The following is a 16,182-nucleotide window of genomic DNA, read 5'->3' as shown; positions in this document are numbered from 1 at the left end:
ACAGTTTGTTTCATACCTCTCGGGAACGGTTCGAGATATCGATTCCACTCAAACTCCATTTGAGTTGCTGCGCTACAGGAAGACTTGTTGTTCACATTTCCGCATAATGTCTCTTGGAACTTCTTCTTTCTATGGCAACTCTACCGTGTGCCCTTTCTGGGTAAATTCTGTATCAAGCCCGTTTGTCATTGGATGCTGTGCATGCTGTAGTTTACTCTTAACTGTAGATTTGGTCCTTCTGCACTCTTCTTCTTGTTGTACATTGTTCATTTCTCTGTACGGGTCCCATAATTTCTCAACTTTAGAGCATCATATCTTCCTTATTTGGGAACAATGATATCCCACCTTTTGCTTAGTTTCTTTCACGTTTTATGCCAATTGTTTTAATGCCATAAAATGGTATACATTATATCTGAAAAACTATAAATTTGTATTGGGATGGTAACACTGTTTGTGTGACATTACTGCGGTGTTCTTGGTCACGCGTCCCGTCTCTGTAAGGATCAGGTTGGGTTGCATACATTTTACATTTTCTGTTTTTTAAGCGTTTTTGGGGTATAACTCGGCACAGCCTCACCCGGTGACTGCTTGATATATGTATTATACGTAGCGGGTAAACAAGGCATTTCCGCACCGAGTGACTATTACCATGATGATTAGCGATCCGCAATTAGTCAAGGTACCAATTTTCATAAATATCTATCTATCACGGTTCGCATACGTCCCTTGTGAGATCGCATTAGTCATGGACGTCAGAAAGAACTTTGGACTTGGGTTGAGAGTTTCTTATATCATGCTCATGTAAGTTTCCTTTTATTAACACATGTAAAATTTAGTTAAAAGCAGAACCTGAGCTTTTTGTATTGGTCTTCTTGCAAATATTGGTTTATGACATTTAATTCAGTAACAGCTCTGATAAACTGTTCATAGCACAATTAGTATCCTTTGGTAAAATTGTAATTTTCTTTTGTATTAATAAATTGTAATTTTCTTTTGTATTAATAAATTGTAATTTTCTTTTGTATTAATAAATTGTAATTTTCTTTTGTATTAATAAATTGTAATTTTCTTTTGTATTAATAAATTGTAATTTTCTTTTGTATTAATAAATTGTAATTTTCTTTTGTATTAATAAATTGTAATTTTCTTTTGTATTAATAAATTGTAATTTTCTTTTGTATTAATAAATTGTAATTTTCTTTTGTATTAATAAATTGTAATTTTCTTTTGTATTAATAAATTGTAATTTTCTTTTGTATTAATAAATTGTAATTTTCTTTTGTATTAATAAATTGTAATTTTAGCATTCAGAAGCTGAACGGTTCTTTTACTTAATTCTTACAGACAATAGTATAGAAGCAACTACTTATGCTTACATTTTTCAGTACTAACAGGCTGGAATGCTATTTCCCTTTAAGATTATTATAGGCTATTTTGATACAACTACCAACATAATTTCACTATACTTTCATTTTTTTTAATCAGTATGTTTTTCAACAAAACTGTGCGTATGCTAATCGTTAATAAAGAGCAGAAGTAGCGATTCTTCTAAAGATTTTTTACAAATAAATTTTAATTTTTATAGTTAACTTACCAACGTTGTATAGAAAATGCAAATAGCCATAACGATCGGAGCGATCAAGTAGAAGCTCACACCCGTGACTACAAAGAGACAAAAAGATTAAATACTGATAATATAAAAGCACAGTTATTTAAGCAGTGGTGCCCACCCCCCTTATGTCCATGACGCACCCCCCCTCAATTGTCTATCCGTAGGTGTTCTTCCATGAAAAAAATCTTTTCGATTAATTTTTACACCCCCTCAAACATATTTATATAGATTTTTAACCACTCCAAATATTTCAATGACGCAGTTTGCGTCATAGCTCTCCTTTGTGGGCACCCCTGATTTAAGCCGTCAACACCCAATGTCACCTACAGATGACACTACTTTAAAGGCGTTTTCTTGTTCACCAATCGTTCACCAGAGAGTCCTAGTGAACCGCAGTAGCACCAACTACTTACCTATATATGTTGCACCACCACACAAAAAAGTTTCGAAGTCGACGTATTGTACAAGGAAGAAGACGCCTTTAAAGTAGTGTCAACTGTAGATGACTCTGGGCGTTGACGGGTTAAAATATCAAGCAGTAAATAATATAAAACTATAATAAAAAAGAAACATACACATATGAACTGTTACGCTTGGAAATTTTTGAAAATTGCTTACTTTCATTTCTCGTATTTCAAGCCTCCCACTACCAATGGGGAGGGGGATATTTTGTGCTCATGACAGTATGTTTTTGTACTTTACTGTTCTAATTATTTCTTTAAAATTGTAAAAAAAAAAAAGTTACGGCTCAACATATTTAGCTAAAGAGTATACCTTAAGGTGGTGCCAATTGATCGTTAATGTGTCTCATAAATTTTGCTATTTTAAGTTGGTGGGCACAAAGTACCAACGCCACCTGTTGGTAGGAGATGTGACTGACATTTAGAAGTGTCACTCCTAGATGGCAGTATAGGTAGCTTTTAGTCTTATCCCGTGTACTGTTCACTTCAGTCTCTGTTGATTTTTGTGAGAATTTCTAATTTGTTTCTTTTGCGAGATATTTTTAATCTTAATACGTTGGTACAAAATGATCCCCCCCCCCGCACACCTTGGTAGTCCGCGTTATAATAATATCTAAGTAGTGCAAGGGTTAGTGATCTTCTACCCGTAAATTGCGTTTGAAAATCGTGAACTATTGCTTTAAAATCTAAATATCTAGGAGGCTAACATAATTTGATATATTGAAAATAGGAAAACAAGAAACTGGCCGGGATATCTTTATAATTTTTTTTTCAAATTCACTCTGAATAATTAGTCAGATATCAAGTTCAGTACGTCACTATCTCTCCACAGCTGGTAATGCATGAATAAGCGAGTACATTCTTCTTCTCAAGATCAGAATTGCAACCTTTTCTCTAAAATTTATTTAAGTATAAGAATCTTTCTCTATATACTGTACGTCGATGAGAATCTTTATGTGCAGTTAGAGGTTAAAATTACATTCAAGTTAACATTCAATACGAGTGCAATATCTTCAACAAATGAAACAAATTTCCTAAGTAAGTAGAAGTTGTCCCATATCTTTGAAGGATATCGAAGAATATCCTTGCCCTTTAATAATTGGATTGTTAGGAAGTTGAAGTCCATTTCCAGCATTGAGATTATATGAAGCGTTAATCTAAAGGGTAATCTTGAGGTCTGAACTATGAGCGACAGTCAAATGAAAACCGAACACCCTCCATAAAACACATTTCTCGCAAAAGTTGGCAACACTGCTGTTACTTATCGATACTGCCATCTCTCGGGACGAAAAGTGCATAGTGACAACTCAGAGGTACACACAATTGTTTCTTTATTGTTCTATAGGTGAGCGTAGTGGAAACTGTGTTCGTCCAGCATTAAAAATGGACGCAAGCAAAGAAGAGCAGAGAAACGTGCTTCATTGTTTGGTGGCTGAGGGTACTGGAACACGCGAAATTCATCTTCGAATGTTTGTTGTGTATGGTGAACACTGTATGTCACTGACAAGTGTGCAGGAGTGGCATAAGAGATTTTGACAAGGACTGCAAGACGATTTGCACCCAGGACAAGCCCATCGAGCCATTACTCCTGATCTGATTGTGAGGATTGATAAACACCCTAAACCACCAAAAAATCAACTATACTTCGGTGCTCTTCTTTGCTTGCCTCCATTTCTACGCTGGACGAACATACTTTCCACTACGCTCACTTCTAGAGTAACTGTGTTCCTGTGAGTTGTCACTATGCATTTCTTCTCCCGAGAGATGGCAGTATCGATAAGTAACAGCAGTGTTGCCAACTTTTGCGAGGAATGTGTCTTATGGAGGGTGTTCGGTTTCCATTTGACTGTCCCTGATACATCAATTCCCTTACGGGACCAAAGATGTGTATGTTATCTATTTAGTCAGTCGGGCTCTTCACTGGTTCAAAAGTCGTGAAACTTTACTTAGATAGTAGGCCCTATACTCTGGTTTCATAGTTAGAACATAAAATTAAAACCACAAGTTAAAAAAGTCTCCTTACTGTGTGATTATACGAGATATGAGAATACTTCAGATTCGAAATTTTCATCACTTCAGTTCTGAAACAGGACTTACATTTATCTAAGAAAAAAGGCTTTTACCAACACTTTCAGAATGTTAAGACCAAAGTATATACAAATAATGATACTGTTAACCTGTACAAGACAACATGTGATCAAATTTGAAAATTTGAGTCTATATTTCTTTTTCCTTGATAATAGTGTTGTTTGAACTCGCCTTGGCGCAGAGTTCAGTGACTGTCATTGTGCTAGTGATTCACGAATTCGTTTTTTTTTTCAGGGCTCTCACTCGACAAGAGAGAAATTGCAATTAACCAACTGTAATAGATGTTCGCCACTATATTGATATCAAAGTGTTTATTACTAAGAATATTTTGTTTCCAATTTTATATTATTTATCTTTAAACCATATACATTAAAGAACGTATTGGTATCAAAATGTTCTTTCATATGTAATAAACACTTGGGTTTAAATTTTATATTTATTTTTTCCTTTAATTTGATAATAAAACAATGAAAGAACAAAACAATTCAAAATAAGCAGTAATTTGAATAATTTTCAAGATGGGGTCAATTATTATCCCAGGCGGCAGTACTTACAAATTTATTGTACCTTTCCTTGTATCTTTCCGAGGACTATTTTTTTTTTTTCACATACACACAGACAAGTTAACGCACGGAAATTCAATAGCCGGAAATACCAAGGAGATAGAGGAAAGAATTAATGAATACTTACTGTTCGGGAAAATGTCTTAATTTGCTGTAATTGGCCTGTGTGTCATAATATATCATTTATCTGATAGGGACATACAGTGGAAAGTTTAGTATGGTAATTGCACAAACGTTTTTTGGAATTATTCAATCAAATGAAGTTAAGAATAACAATGATAAACTTACCTTGAACAAATGCTATGGCTGGAACGTATATGTAGATAGGAATGCAAATAAACTGCAAAGAAAAGATAAACAAAAATCTCATGTGAAAGAAATTTAAACTACATTTATTGTTCAATTTGGAACTATAGCTTGCCAAAAATGACTAGATGGTTAGGAATTCAAGCTAAATTCTTACTTACAAATCGTTGGTTAACTACAAAAGGAAATCAATAGCTGAAAATGAATCATTTTCTTTCTACTGTTATAAGTAAGAATTAATACAGTGCTTTGTAAGCTAACTACACTGAGAAAAATGCGTTCTCCGGACAGCGGTATATTGTACAAATATACGGAATCCTCTTCCTTACTACAGAAATCACTACGGAGCATACGTTATCCGTATGCAACATAGGCACTGCCCTTAGATGTTACATCATACCGTTGCAGGATGTCTGCTATCTAACAGTCTGCAGCTATATGTTATATACGTCCATTTGTATGTGAGATCCTGACCTCCTATATTTTTTCATATGGAAAGTACGTACAGATGAAACACTTATACAGAAAATATTATAAAACATATGTTTTCAGTTATACGTTTGTTGTACGTTAAGTCCAAAAACTACAGGATTTACAAATGTAACATACGATTTTACGTACGCCACCTACAATTCTTTTTTCTCAGTGCACTTTCAGAAATTTCAGCGTCTCAGCAAGTCATTGGTGTTGAGATATACTTCAGAGGAGAAGAACTCCTTTTCGAATTTGTGGTTTCTATCACCGCAATAGCTGGAATAGCGTGGAATAGCTAAATTTGAACACGCGCTATCTCGAATTCGAGAAACCATAAAGTGACGGTCCATATTAGCGTAAACGAACCCATACGTATGTAATCCAAAAATATATATTTAATCAATATAAATTAGGTGTAGAAAAGAAACCCCAAAAAGTGTAATTAGGGTGTGACTCCCTAACATATGTTTCTAAGTGTTTCTAGTCTTTTTACGTCTCAGAATTATGCTCTTTTCACAAAAGAAGATACTTGATTAATAAAGCTGAATAATTGTGACAAATATAGTATAATAAAAATGTGCAAGGAAACGGGAGAACCTCCTGAAAATCCACCAAAAACTATGTTTTTCACAACGAATTCATATGTCTAGGAATCGAATCAGGACCCAGTTCCCTATCACTGAACCACTGTGTCCCCAGACATGTTGGTGAATGTTTTTTGCACTTGTCTTTCTTTGTGTCAGTAATGTAGATACTACTGCCTCGAAGGAACGTCATGCCGAATCGTATTAATGTGACCCTGTATTCTTAATATGCAAGAAGAGGTCGCTAACGCTCTCGCCTTCGGTGCGAGCGGTCCCGGTTCAATTCCCGGTGGGGTCGCTCAGTCGAAAAAGTGTAGAAACACTTTTTCAGGCCAGCCACCATGAATTAGGTTTTCCTGGGTTTTCCAAATGCTGGGGTGGTACCTAACTTATAGGTCCCAGGCCGCTTCCTTCCTTCCAAAATTCTTTCATCCTTCCCTTACCCCAGAGAGTGTGCTCGCCGAGGGACGTCATCTCTCAAAATGTGACGGGTTAAATGGCCTTAGATGCAGAAAGCCCAGAAATCTAAATCCTAAATCCTTAATCTGCAAGAATTAATATCTAGAATAATTTTGTTCTTAAACCATATTACTAAACACATGTATATTGTTTGAGAATAGCTGTATTAACATCAATTAACATCAATTTATTAACAGCAATTTTAACTTTATTATTTTAAGAGCAATACACGACAATTGCTACTCTAACTGCTTAGCAACAGTTTGTTTGTAACTAATATAGCTGCGCCGGGAGCAGGAAAATTCGGTGTAGGAAAATTCGGTGTAAGAAAACTCGGTGTAGGAAAATTCGGTGTACAGAAAATTCGATGTACGGAAAACTCGGTGTGGGGAATGTTCGGTGTAAAGAAAGATTCGTTGTAGTGGACCGTAGGATTTATTAAAAACTTAACTTTGAGGATAAATGAGAGTATTAGTTTTAAGTTCAAACTTTGTGTAGAACGTACTTTTAATACTGTCTACTATAAGCAATTTTTAAAAATTGTGATCGTGAAATAATTTGAATTCTAGATTTCGAAGGATTTTAACATTTCATGGCCCTTACATGACGGGAAATTTGTTTTTCGATGTCCTTTCATGTGATTTAGCGAATCGACCATCGCTACCAATCGACATTTAATTTAAAACCTGTTTTTATGCTGTTTTGGAGGATGTCTCCTAGAATTTTCTACTTAAAAAAAAAAAAAAAAAGTTGGTAACTGGACGGGTAAAGTTGAAAATTGTAGACTTTTCAAAAATGTTCTGACGATTTTATGTCTATTTTATAAATAAATATTTAAATCTAAATTCTTCAAAAACAACATAGTTATTTATGTTACTCAAAGTTGTAAAAATAAATGTCTCAACTAAAGTATGTACGCCTGATTGGAGAAGTCAATAAGGAGTCAATAGGGTTGCAGTACTTGTTTACCTTAACTTAAGGCAAACAAACTAAAGTGTCTGATTGGAGGAGAAGTCCACTATTTGTACAAATATTATCTGATAAAACCATCCTGCTTTATATTGCCCTTTCCACTGAGACTCTTTTAATCAATATAGTTTTGCATCTTATATATGTATATGCAGAGTGATTCTTTCAAAACTCACAGATTCATTTGGCTCTAGAATTTCTAACTGAAGTTCGGTTTTCATGCGGTTTGTTGCAAATCATCAAGGGAGGATGGAAGATTTATGGGACTATGTTTACTTGTTTAAATTCATCAGGGGTAATATCGAGCAGGCCGCAAGAAAAATAGCAAATATTCGCCATTGTACGTTACAGTTCGAATGAGATATTGGATATTTGAAGCGAAATTGAATAATACAAATTAAGTGTTAGTGAAATGAAATGAAATCTTTTAGTTTTACGTCCCACGGTTATGCCGGTTAGGCTAAATGAGACGGTGATGATGAGAATTGAGTGAAATGGTGGAATGAAGAAAGTGGTAGGAAACGGGAGAACCCCGAGAAAACCCACGAGTACGGTGTTTGTCCACCACAAAGTCCACACGGCGTGATCTGGGATCGAACCAGGGACCCCATGCACCGGAGTTGAACGCTCTACCATTGAGCCACCACGCCCCCAAAAATTAAGTGTTAGTGGTAACACACACAAATTACATGTTGGATAGCCGGTTTCTCGCTACAAATGACAGAGAGATTTCTTGGTTGACTTAAAGAGTCGGTAACTGACATCTTGCACAACATCCGCCAGCGGCGTCCGATGCTTCCCTGCCTTACTCAGAAGCGATCCTGTTTCCTGCAATTTATTCACTAGCGACCATATTATGTTCCTGTTTGGGGCAGAACGTGAGGCAAAGTTGCGTGTAACTGCCGTTTGCGTAGCAACAACAGATCCCGGTCTCCAAAATCTTTTTAACGATAAAATCACGTTGCTCCAAAGAGTACATTATTGTAACTGTGTCCTGATCATATTGGTACAGTAGCACAGCATAATTCTCAATACAACAGCCCAGTTTCCTGTTTCTTATTGACCGTCGCGAGGTTGCCATCTAACGAAGAAACTCAAATCTCCACACCGCACCTCACCTAATTCCAATTCGGTACGGTGGCAAATATTTGCTGCTTTTCTAGATGCGTGGCCGATATTACCCCAAATGAATTTAAACCAGTAAGCATAGTTCCATAAATCTCGCAACGTTCCTTGATCATTTGCCACAAACCGCATGAAAATCGGACTTCGTGAGTTTTAAAAGAATCACCTTGTATATGTTCTATCACATACTATATAGGAAAGGTGTTTTTAATTGTTCCTATAACTATTCTCTGAACTTATAGTTGTAATTGTTTTATTTCTAATTCAAAAAGTGTCAGCTTCATTGTGTGATGAAAAGTAGTTTATAGTAATACCCCGCAAAAGACATGCAAGAGGTATTGGACTGAAGGGAAAAAAAAAAAAAAAAAAAAAATAATAATAATAATAATAAATTTGCTTTTCTTGAAATAGGAAATAACATTTTATTCGTTACATTTTATGGTTTTCGTTTTCACAATATGAAGTGTCGTAAATTATCGTAAGTGGTAATATTCAATATGTATTACACCGAATCTACCTTACACCTAAATTTCCCCACACCGAATTTTCCGTACACCCAATTTTCTGTACACCGAATTTTCCTACACCGAGTTTTCTTACACCGAATTTTCCTACACCGAAATTTCCTACACCGAATTTTCCTAGACCCAGCTGCGCCCCGTGCATTTCAAAAGCAGAGGACTTTGTCAGTGCATTATAAAAACAGTTAAAAGAAATGAATAGTTTCTGTCACTGCCTGAGCAATTTTTTTGTGTATGTGATACTGCCGCTGTACGAGAAGTTGCAATATTATTGGAATTGAAATGATTGTATAATGTACAAACGTTGTATATAATCGGCAGTAGCACACCATTTACCTACACATGTTGTCCACCACAAGTTCGCATAGCCGGGAATCGAACTAGTGACTCCTCTAACTAGAAGTGAGCGCTCTACCACTGAGTCACCATACTCCCTAAATTAACATTGAGAATATGGCACCTATTAATGAGGATTAATTTTATATGATGATATGAGAACTGAAACTTTCTATCTCAACTGAGTTTTGAGGAACCATGTGATTTGGTGAGTTTTATGCACGCTTAGCCACTCATCACGTTATTGGGTTTCGGAATAATTGCTAGTTTCTCTTGTACTTTGAAAGTATTGGACTCCTTTAAAGACCATATATTGTCATTTCTGTTTGCCTAGCGTTGAAAATGGCAAAATGCGTCAAATTCCTCTCAGCAAGCTTCTTATAGCAATCTTCGTACAGTTACATTGAAAACTTCGTCTGTTATCTTCATGATTGAGTGATCTACATATAAGAAAATCCTTAATCCTTAATGAGCCACTTACCTGATCTAGAATAAACACAACTGACGCCATTAACCTCACAGATGTACCAAACCGCCTTTCAAGATACTGAAAAAATAATAGTTTATTTCAAACATTTACAATTTCTTAAAAAAATTACATCAACATTTGTTAAGAAAGATAAGTTTTATGTGATCTGGGAACTAGAGATGCAAAAAAGCCGGCTTTTTTGAATCGATGGTTTTTTTCACATAAAAAGCCGGCTTTTTTGGGAAAAAAACGAGAATTTTGGAAATTTTGGCTTTTTTCATTTTCATGATTTTTCTATCTAAATAGCTTTCTTATAGTATATTCTATACTTAAATAAGAATTCCATGACCTAAATGCCATATTTCGCTCTAAAATTCACCATCAAGATGGATGGAGCACATGTTTTACGAATTAAGGCTAACATGAAGAATGTAGTATTTGAGGGCAATTTTAGAGGCTATTTAACTTTATTTTAACTTTTGAGTTATCGATATTTTTTCTTCTCAATATCATTTCAGTTTGTCGTCTGTTTCATTTCTAAGAGCTTAGTACTCTAGCTTCTAACGCAGAAGTTAAACTTACGTTTTTCTATATATCCGTCAAAACGTACGTTTTTCAATATATCCGTCTAACCGTACTTCCACATTTCTGTTATACTGTAGCTGTGCAACGATTTAGCAATAATTTTCCGGATACAACCTTGAATACTAATTTATACAAATAATCAGTAGCGGATTTAGAAACGTACTATGGGACGAGTTTCTCTGATTGTTTCATTTTCTAAAATCTCCTAATTTTATTTGGGAGGAGCTTGAAGTTTATGAGTACAGGCATAACTAATACTGTATTTCGTTTCGTTTATATATTTAGCGATAATCTTCCGGATACAACCTTGAAGATCATTTTATACTGAGAATCAGTGGCGGATTTAGAAAAGTATTTTGGGAGGGTTTTTTTCTTACTAATGTTTAGTTTTTCTAAGCATTCGTAATTTTTATTTGACGGCAGCTTAAAGTTTATGAGTAAAGGCATAACTAATAGATATTTCGTTTGTTTTAGACATTCCGTAATTTTGGGGAACTGGCTTCAGTCCGAAAGGCCGCCCCCCCTAACCCTCGCAAAACCGTCACTGCTGGTAATTAGTAATAATAACGATTTAAAAACAATAAGAAATGAAGTCAGCCAACTCACAGTACACGCACTATTTCTACTTCATAGATGGAATGAAGAAAAGTTTTGTCAGAATGGTCAAATGCTGAGTTGAATTCCGGGCTTCTCGATAGAAGCGCAAAAGCTCCAGTCAATCATGTTTGTTGTGCAGTTGTATTTATCTTAACTTAAATATATTCCGTAGTCCTTTTTTTTGTGTGTGTGTTGGTGGGGTGGGGAGAGTTCCATAATGATATGAAGGGTGTGAGCCAAGAACATGGTAACTAACAAATTTTCAATTGCTGAGTTACGCAGCATTAGATAGGCAGCAACGCATACCGCTTCGTTTAATCCCTCATGTATAGGCTTATGTGAAAAATCAGCTTTCCGACTTTCAAAATGGATTGTGCAGCAGAAAATTTCTAATTTCTTAAAATAGTAAAATTATGGGTTACCATGTTCTTATCTCACACCCTTCATGTTCAATCCCTGTTGTTAAAAATACAGAAAACTTGAGGACTGAATAAACCGTGATGGTGCTTATATAAAACTGTAGAATTTCAAGAATATACAAAACGAAAAGCTCTAGGTGTGCAGCCTTCAAGTGTATCATATAAATCTAAGTATTTTTCTTATGTTTTATTTTAATTTTATTTTGTTCCAAAAAGAGGGTATGGAATATTTTGAAGTAAAAATACTACATAGCATAGGGTTGGCTGGTTTACACCAGCTGTTTTTCTTCTTTTTTTAAATAAACAACTGGTTTAAACCAAAAAAAAAAAATGCGAATCGTGTGAACTTCATGGTGACGTTTCCATACGTCAAACCATCTGCATTAGTTTTATTTCCTTTTCACCTTTTAATCAAGGTGTCCCATGTTCAATTCTCGGTCTAACCACAATCCTTCTTTCATGCGTAAACAAAGTAGCGGTTCGGATGTCACTTTAAGCGAAAGTCTTCTCCTTGATAACCTCGGTATTACGTAAGGATGTTAAGCCTGAACATACGAAACGAAACTAAATTGTATATTTCTGCATGCCTGAATGCCTGTTGTTTTATAAAGAAACCAAGGTTGCTTAAATATACTGATATAAATTGACAAAATTTATCGATTGCCTACGTAGCTTCCAACATTAGCTTGGATTATACTTTCAATGATATGTACGCACTAAATTTGTAATTTAATACCTCAGTTTTAGCGTACTGATTATGATACGTTGACCTTTAAATTTTACATGCAAAGCAATAACAGGATTTTTTCCGTTATTGTTTTAGATTTAGAGTAATGACGGGATTTTCCCGATGGCTAGGGCGGGAGTTTCTCAATTTAAGAAATTTACTGACCGGACTACTTTAAGCTTATGTGACCTCTTCCAGCATAACCCCGTTGTTGCATAATAACACCAAGGCGAAACAAACTTATTTCTGTCAATATGTAATATAAATACATAAAGCAAAATATCTAACCCCCCCCAAAAAAAAACTGGTTTAAACCAAAAGAGCCTAGTTTAAACTCCCCCCAAAAGCGGGTTTTTGGCATTTTCAAAAACAACCATGGCTCTTGCCAACCCTGCTTACTTTTGTATGTAGGAGGTTAAAAAAAAATCTTATTATACACATTGGTTAATCCTTTGGAATTCATAATGTAAATATGTTGAGAAGTAGAACTGTTTGAAATATCTTTACGAAATTCATGGTTTATTTTCGAGGTTTTATATTATAATCGGCATCAACCACTAATTGAATGACTTTTTGTGTTGTAGAGAAGCGAAACAAAATCTGGTTTATCAATTTAAAGCAGAATTTTCAAAAAAGCCCAAAATTTCCCAAGCAAAAAAGCAAAGCAGAAAAAACCGAGTTTTTTCCCAAAAAAGCCGGTTTTTTTCCGAGCCCTTGCATCTCTACTGGGAACAAAGGTGTAGAATGATGAGGAAGAATATTTTAGTGGTTACATGGAAATAAGTAATACAACTGATTCTCCTAGCTACCAAAAATATTATTTCAGCTTCTTCAATATGTATTATCTGTTTCTTGAAAGCCATGCTCCCTTACCGATTAGTATCTTATGTTGAGAAGAAAACGTACTTCTGATGAGTCTGTGGATTTGCAGTTTGAACAGAGTTCTTGAGTTTTGTGGTTGTAATTAACACATTATGGGATTTGCAGTTAAAGATTCCAAAAGTTATTTAATATGATATACTTAAATTCTGTTTTAGCATCATAATCTCTATTCAATAATAGTTACTTACTTCTGTTAACATTTTTAACAGCAAGTGAAAGACGGAACAATTTATTAAATGTGAACCGACTGTCCTTGCTAGGATTGATTGGCAAACGAAAAAAAAAAAAAGAACTTAACATAAAGAAAAAATCAATCAATGAGTAAAACGAGACATTTTCTGTATATTCAACTCAAATTTTTTGAGTGCTTTCAAAGTTAAAGCACAAAGTTACACTAACCGCAAACCATACGGCTACAAAGTCCATCGGAACATCTTTTATATAAATTGTTGTTTGACTTCTCCTAACACAGTGACATACATACTTTTAATAGTAACCCACACCTTCCCAACAGTGACACACATTCTTAATAGTTACGAGGACTCTAAGTGTAATCTTCAGACAATCTTTAGGATGCTTAAAGAAAGAAGACAAGATGATTAAGTTGTGTTAAGAAATACAATGGAGTTACTTACTTCGTAGGAGGATTTCACATTGAGATCACAGAATACAGGGATATAAATGAAGGCCACTGTGAATCCCATGAAGATTATCCCGATCACAATTACATAATACTGGGTGCCGTACGTGTAGATCTCCGACGGAGTCCCCAACAGCGTGATTCCTGAGATATAACTGAAACGAAAAAAAAAAAAAAAAATAAGCATGTTGTATCATTTTTCAGACTTACATGGATTGTTGTAACATACATTCTAACATGCATTTGATGGGAAATCAATAAGTATTATCAGAACTCCTTTCTAACCAAATTCGTAGTTTTCACCATTGATGAAGACTACGTTCGATTTCTATTGAATGTAATTAAAATCTCAGGTTAAAACTGTAATATTTATTTCTAAAAAGTGACATCCAAACCTAAAGAATAACAAATTAATACATAAATAACATGCAATTAATTATACCGTACAGAATGAGGAAAATTGTTTGATAACTCCTGATGAGTTACGGGATATTAACGTAAAATATTTTCTGATTTTGATATGTGTATATGATCAAAGTTTGCTTAAAACACTTTGCGAATCCATAGTTTTAGAAAATCTACACTAAACAATTAAATATGATGATTTTCTTTTTTTAAAAAATTAAATGAAACTTTTACTTTAAGTCTAACATATGTGGCGTTTAGGCTAAGGGAGACGGACTATTAATGAATGGGAATAGTTATGCTGGAATTGGGGAAATGAGAATGTGGGAGGAAAAAGGAGAATCCAGTGAAAACCCACGGATACAATGTTGTACCGTGTACCAGAAACTAATGTCTCCTGAATCGAACCAGGGACCCCTAGCACCAGAAATAAATAAGACAAAATAAACTTCAATTAGCATGTAAAATTATAGTTAAGAAGTAGAAAAGAAAGAGAAACTTGCAAACAATGCAAACATATAAAACCTTCTTGAATTACAAGTCTCATTTATTATTTGTTACTAAATACATTAATATTCACGCATTTTCAACGGGCACTGTAAATTAAGGGTTGCGTTTAACTTTGTTACTCGACAGCCAAAGAGAGATATCGGGTTCATAGCAAACTGGTAACCGTGCTGACAATTACGACTTGCCGCGCTTGTATACAAGAATACGCTAATCGGACAGTGAATGATTGGAAAAGAGTGTGTTGTGTTAGTCGATAAATCACTGTTTGTGCTGCCAACAGTGTGAAGTTATGGACCCCTCGTGCATGATGTGAACTGCACAGGCAGCTGGGTACAGCTGTATGGTTGGGGATGCTTCTGCTGGTATGAACTGGGACCGTTGATGTGGATGGACCACAACGAGACATCCGTTGTATAGCTGCAGGTGTTACAGAATCACGTAATCCCTTTAATGCAACTACTATACCCACGCGAAGATGGCATTTTCCGGAACGATAATGCACGGTACCACCAACTTAGTCCTGTACTTGTTTGGCTTTAGGAACATTCCGATTCCACAGAGCTTCATCATATAAAGTGACCCTCTAACACATCGCATCTTAATTCTATAGAACATTTATGGGATTGTTTTGGAACCAGCTCTTCTCACCGTGACTCCTGCACCGATATCTGTGGGTTCATTGTAGGGTGCCATCAGGAATATATGATATTAGATCCCTATGGAAACATATCAGGAACTATTATAGGGAGCTAGCTTGTTTACCAGCGGGGGCTGAGGTAAAGGGGGAAGAATTTCAACAATTTTTCTGCCTGACTCTTGCAATACTCTCTTTCCTCCTTCTATATGTCAGCGTTGCCAGGGTTAATAATTTGTCACATGAATGTCATTCTGAAGAGTTAGTGTGAGTTGGTTATTTGTTGTGTGCTGTTGTGGTTGCGGTTTTGTTGCTTATTATTCATTTGACAATGGCTTCACAGCATAAGAGAGGGCAAACTATACACAGCGAAGCTAGAGAAGTAATAAGGAAGGCCATAGTGCAGTGCGACGAAGAAGCGAGGGAGAAAAAACTGGAGCATTTGTTATCACAACCTAATTTGCGTGTGTCCACGTATACACGGATCTTCGATAGGGATTGCATAATTGCATAAACTCTTTGAATTAAGTGAGTATTAGCTGAATTTTTTGACAACGCACTGGCAACCCTGCCCAGGACCGTCGAGTGACCGTTTCTTGGCGACGGGTTGGGGAACCTGACAATCAACTCTGAATTCCTCAGCCTCGCATTAAAGCTAGCTCCCTATAATACCAGAATCCATGGTAAGCCACCGTATTCAGGCCGTCCTCTGAGCAAAAGTAGGACTAATAAAGTATAAGGTAAGTCGTCGCAATTTAGTGAGCATTCAGTGTATAACACGTGAACTTACAGTTTAGAATGGAATCGAAATCAGTG

The 16,182-nt window shown here is 35.5% G+C and overlaps 1 protein-coding gene across 1 annotated transcript in view; it reads right to left on the bottom strand.

Moving 5' to 3' along the window:
* LOC145667740 (sodium-coupled monocarboxylate transporter 2-like) overlaps positions 1–16,182 on the bottom strand; it is an 86,912-nt gene that overhangs the window by 51,339 nt on the left and 19,391 nt on the right. The window contains exons 3-6 of the mRNA XM_081735183.1: positions 13,813–13,972; positions 9,980–10,045; positions 5,013–5,064; positions 1,595–1,662 (exon numbers count right to left, since the gene is read on the bottom strand). Coding sequence (XP_081591309.1) covers positions 1,595–1,662; positions 5,013–5,064; positions 9,980–10,045; positions 13,813–13,972 — 346 coding nt within the window. The remainder of the gene's footprint in view (positions 1–1,594; positions 1,663–5,012; positions 5,065–9,979; positions 10,046–13,812; positions 13,973–16,182) is intronic.

Source organism: Thermobia domestica, chromosome 13 (assembly GCF_964235325.1).
Source record: "Thermobia domestica chromosome 13, izTheDome1.hap1.1, whole genome shotgun sequence".
In the NCBI taxonomy this organism is placed as follows: Eukaryota; Metazoa; Arthropoda; class Insecta; order Zygentoma; family Lepismatidae; genus Thermobia; species Thermobia domestica.
The sequence above is the reverse complement of the archived record's forward strand: the minus strand, read 5'-3'. Positions and strand labels throughout refer to the sequence as shown.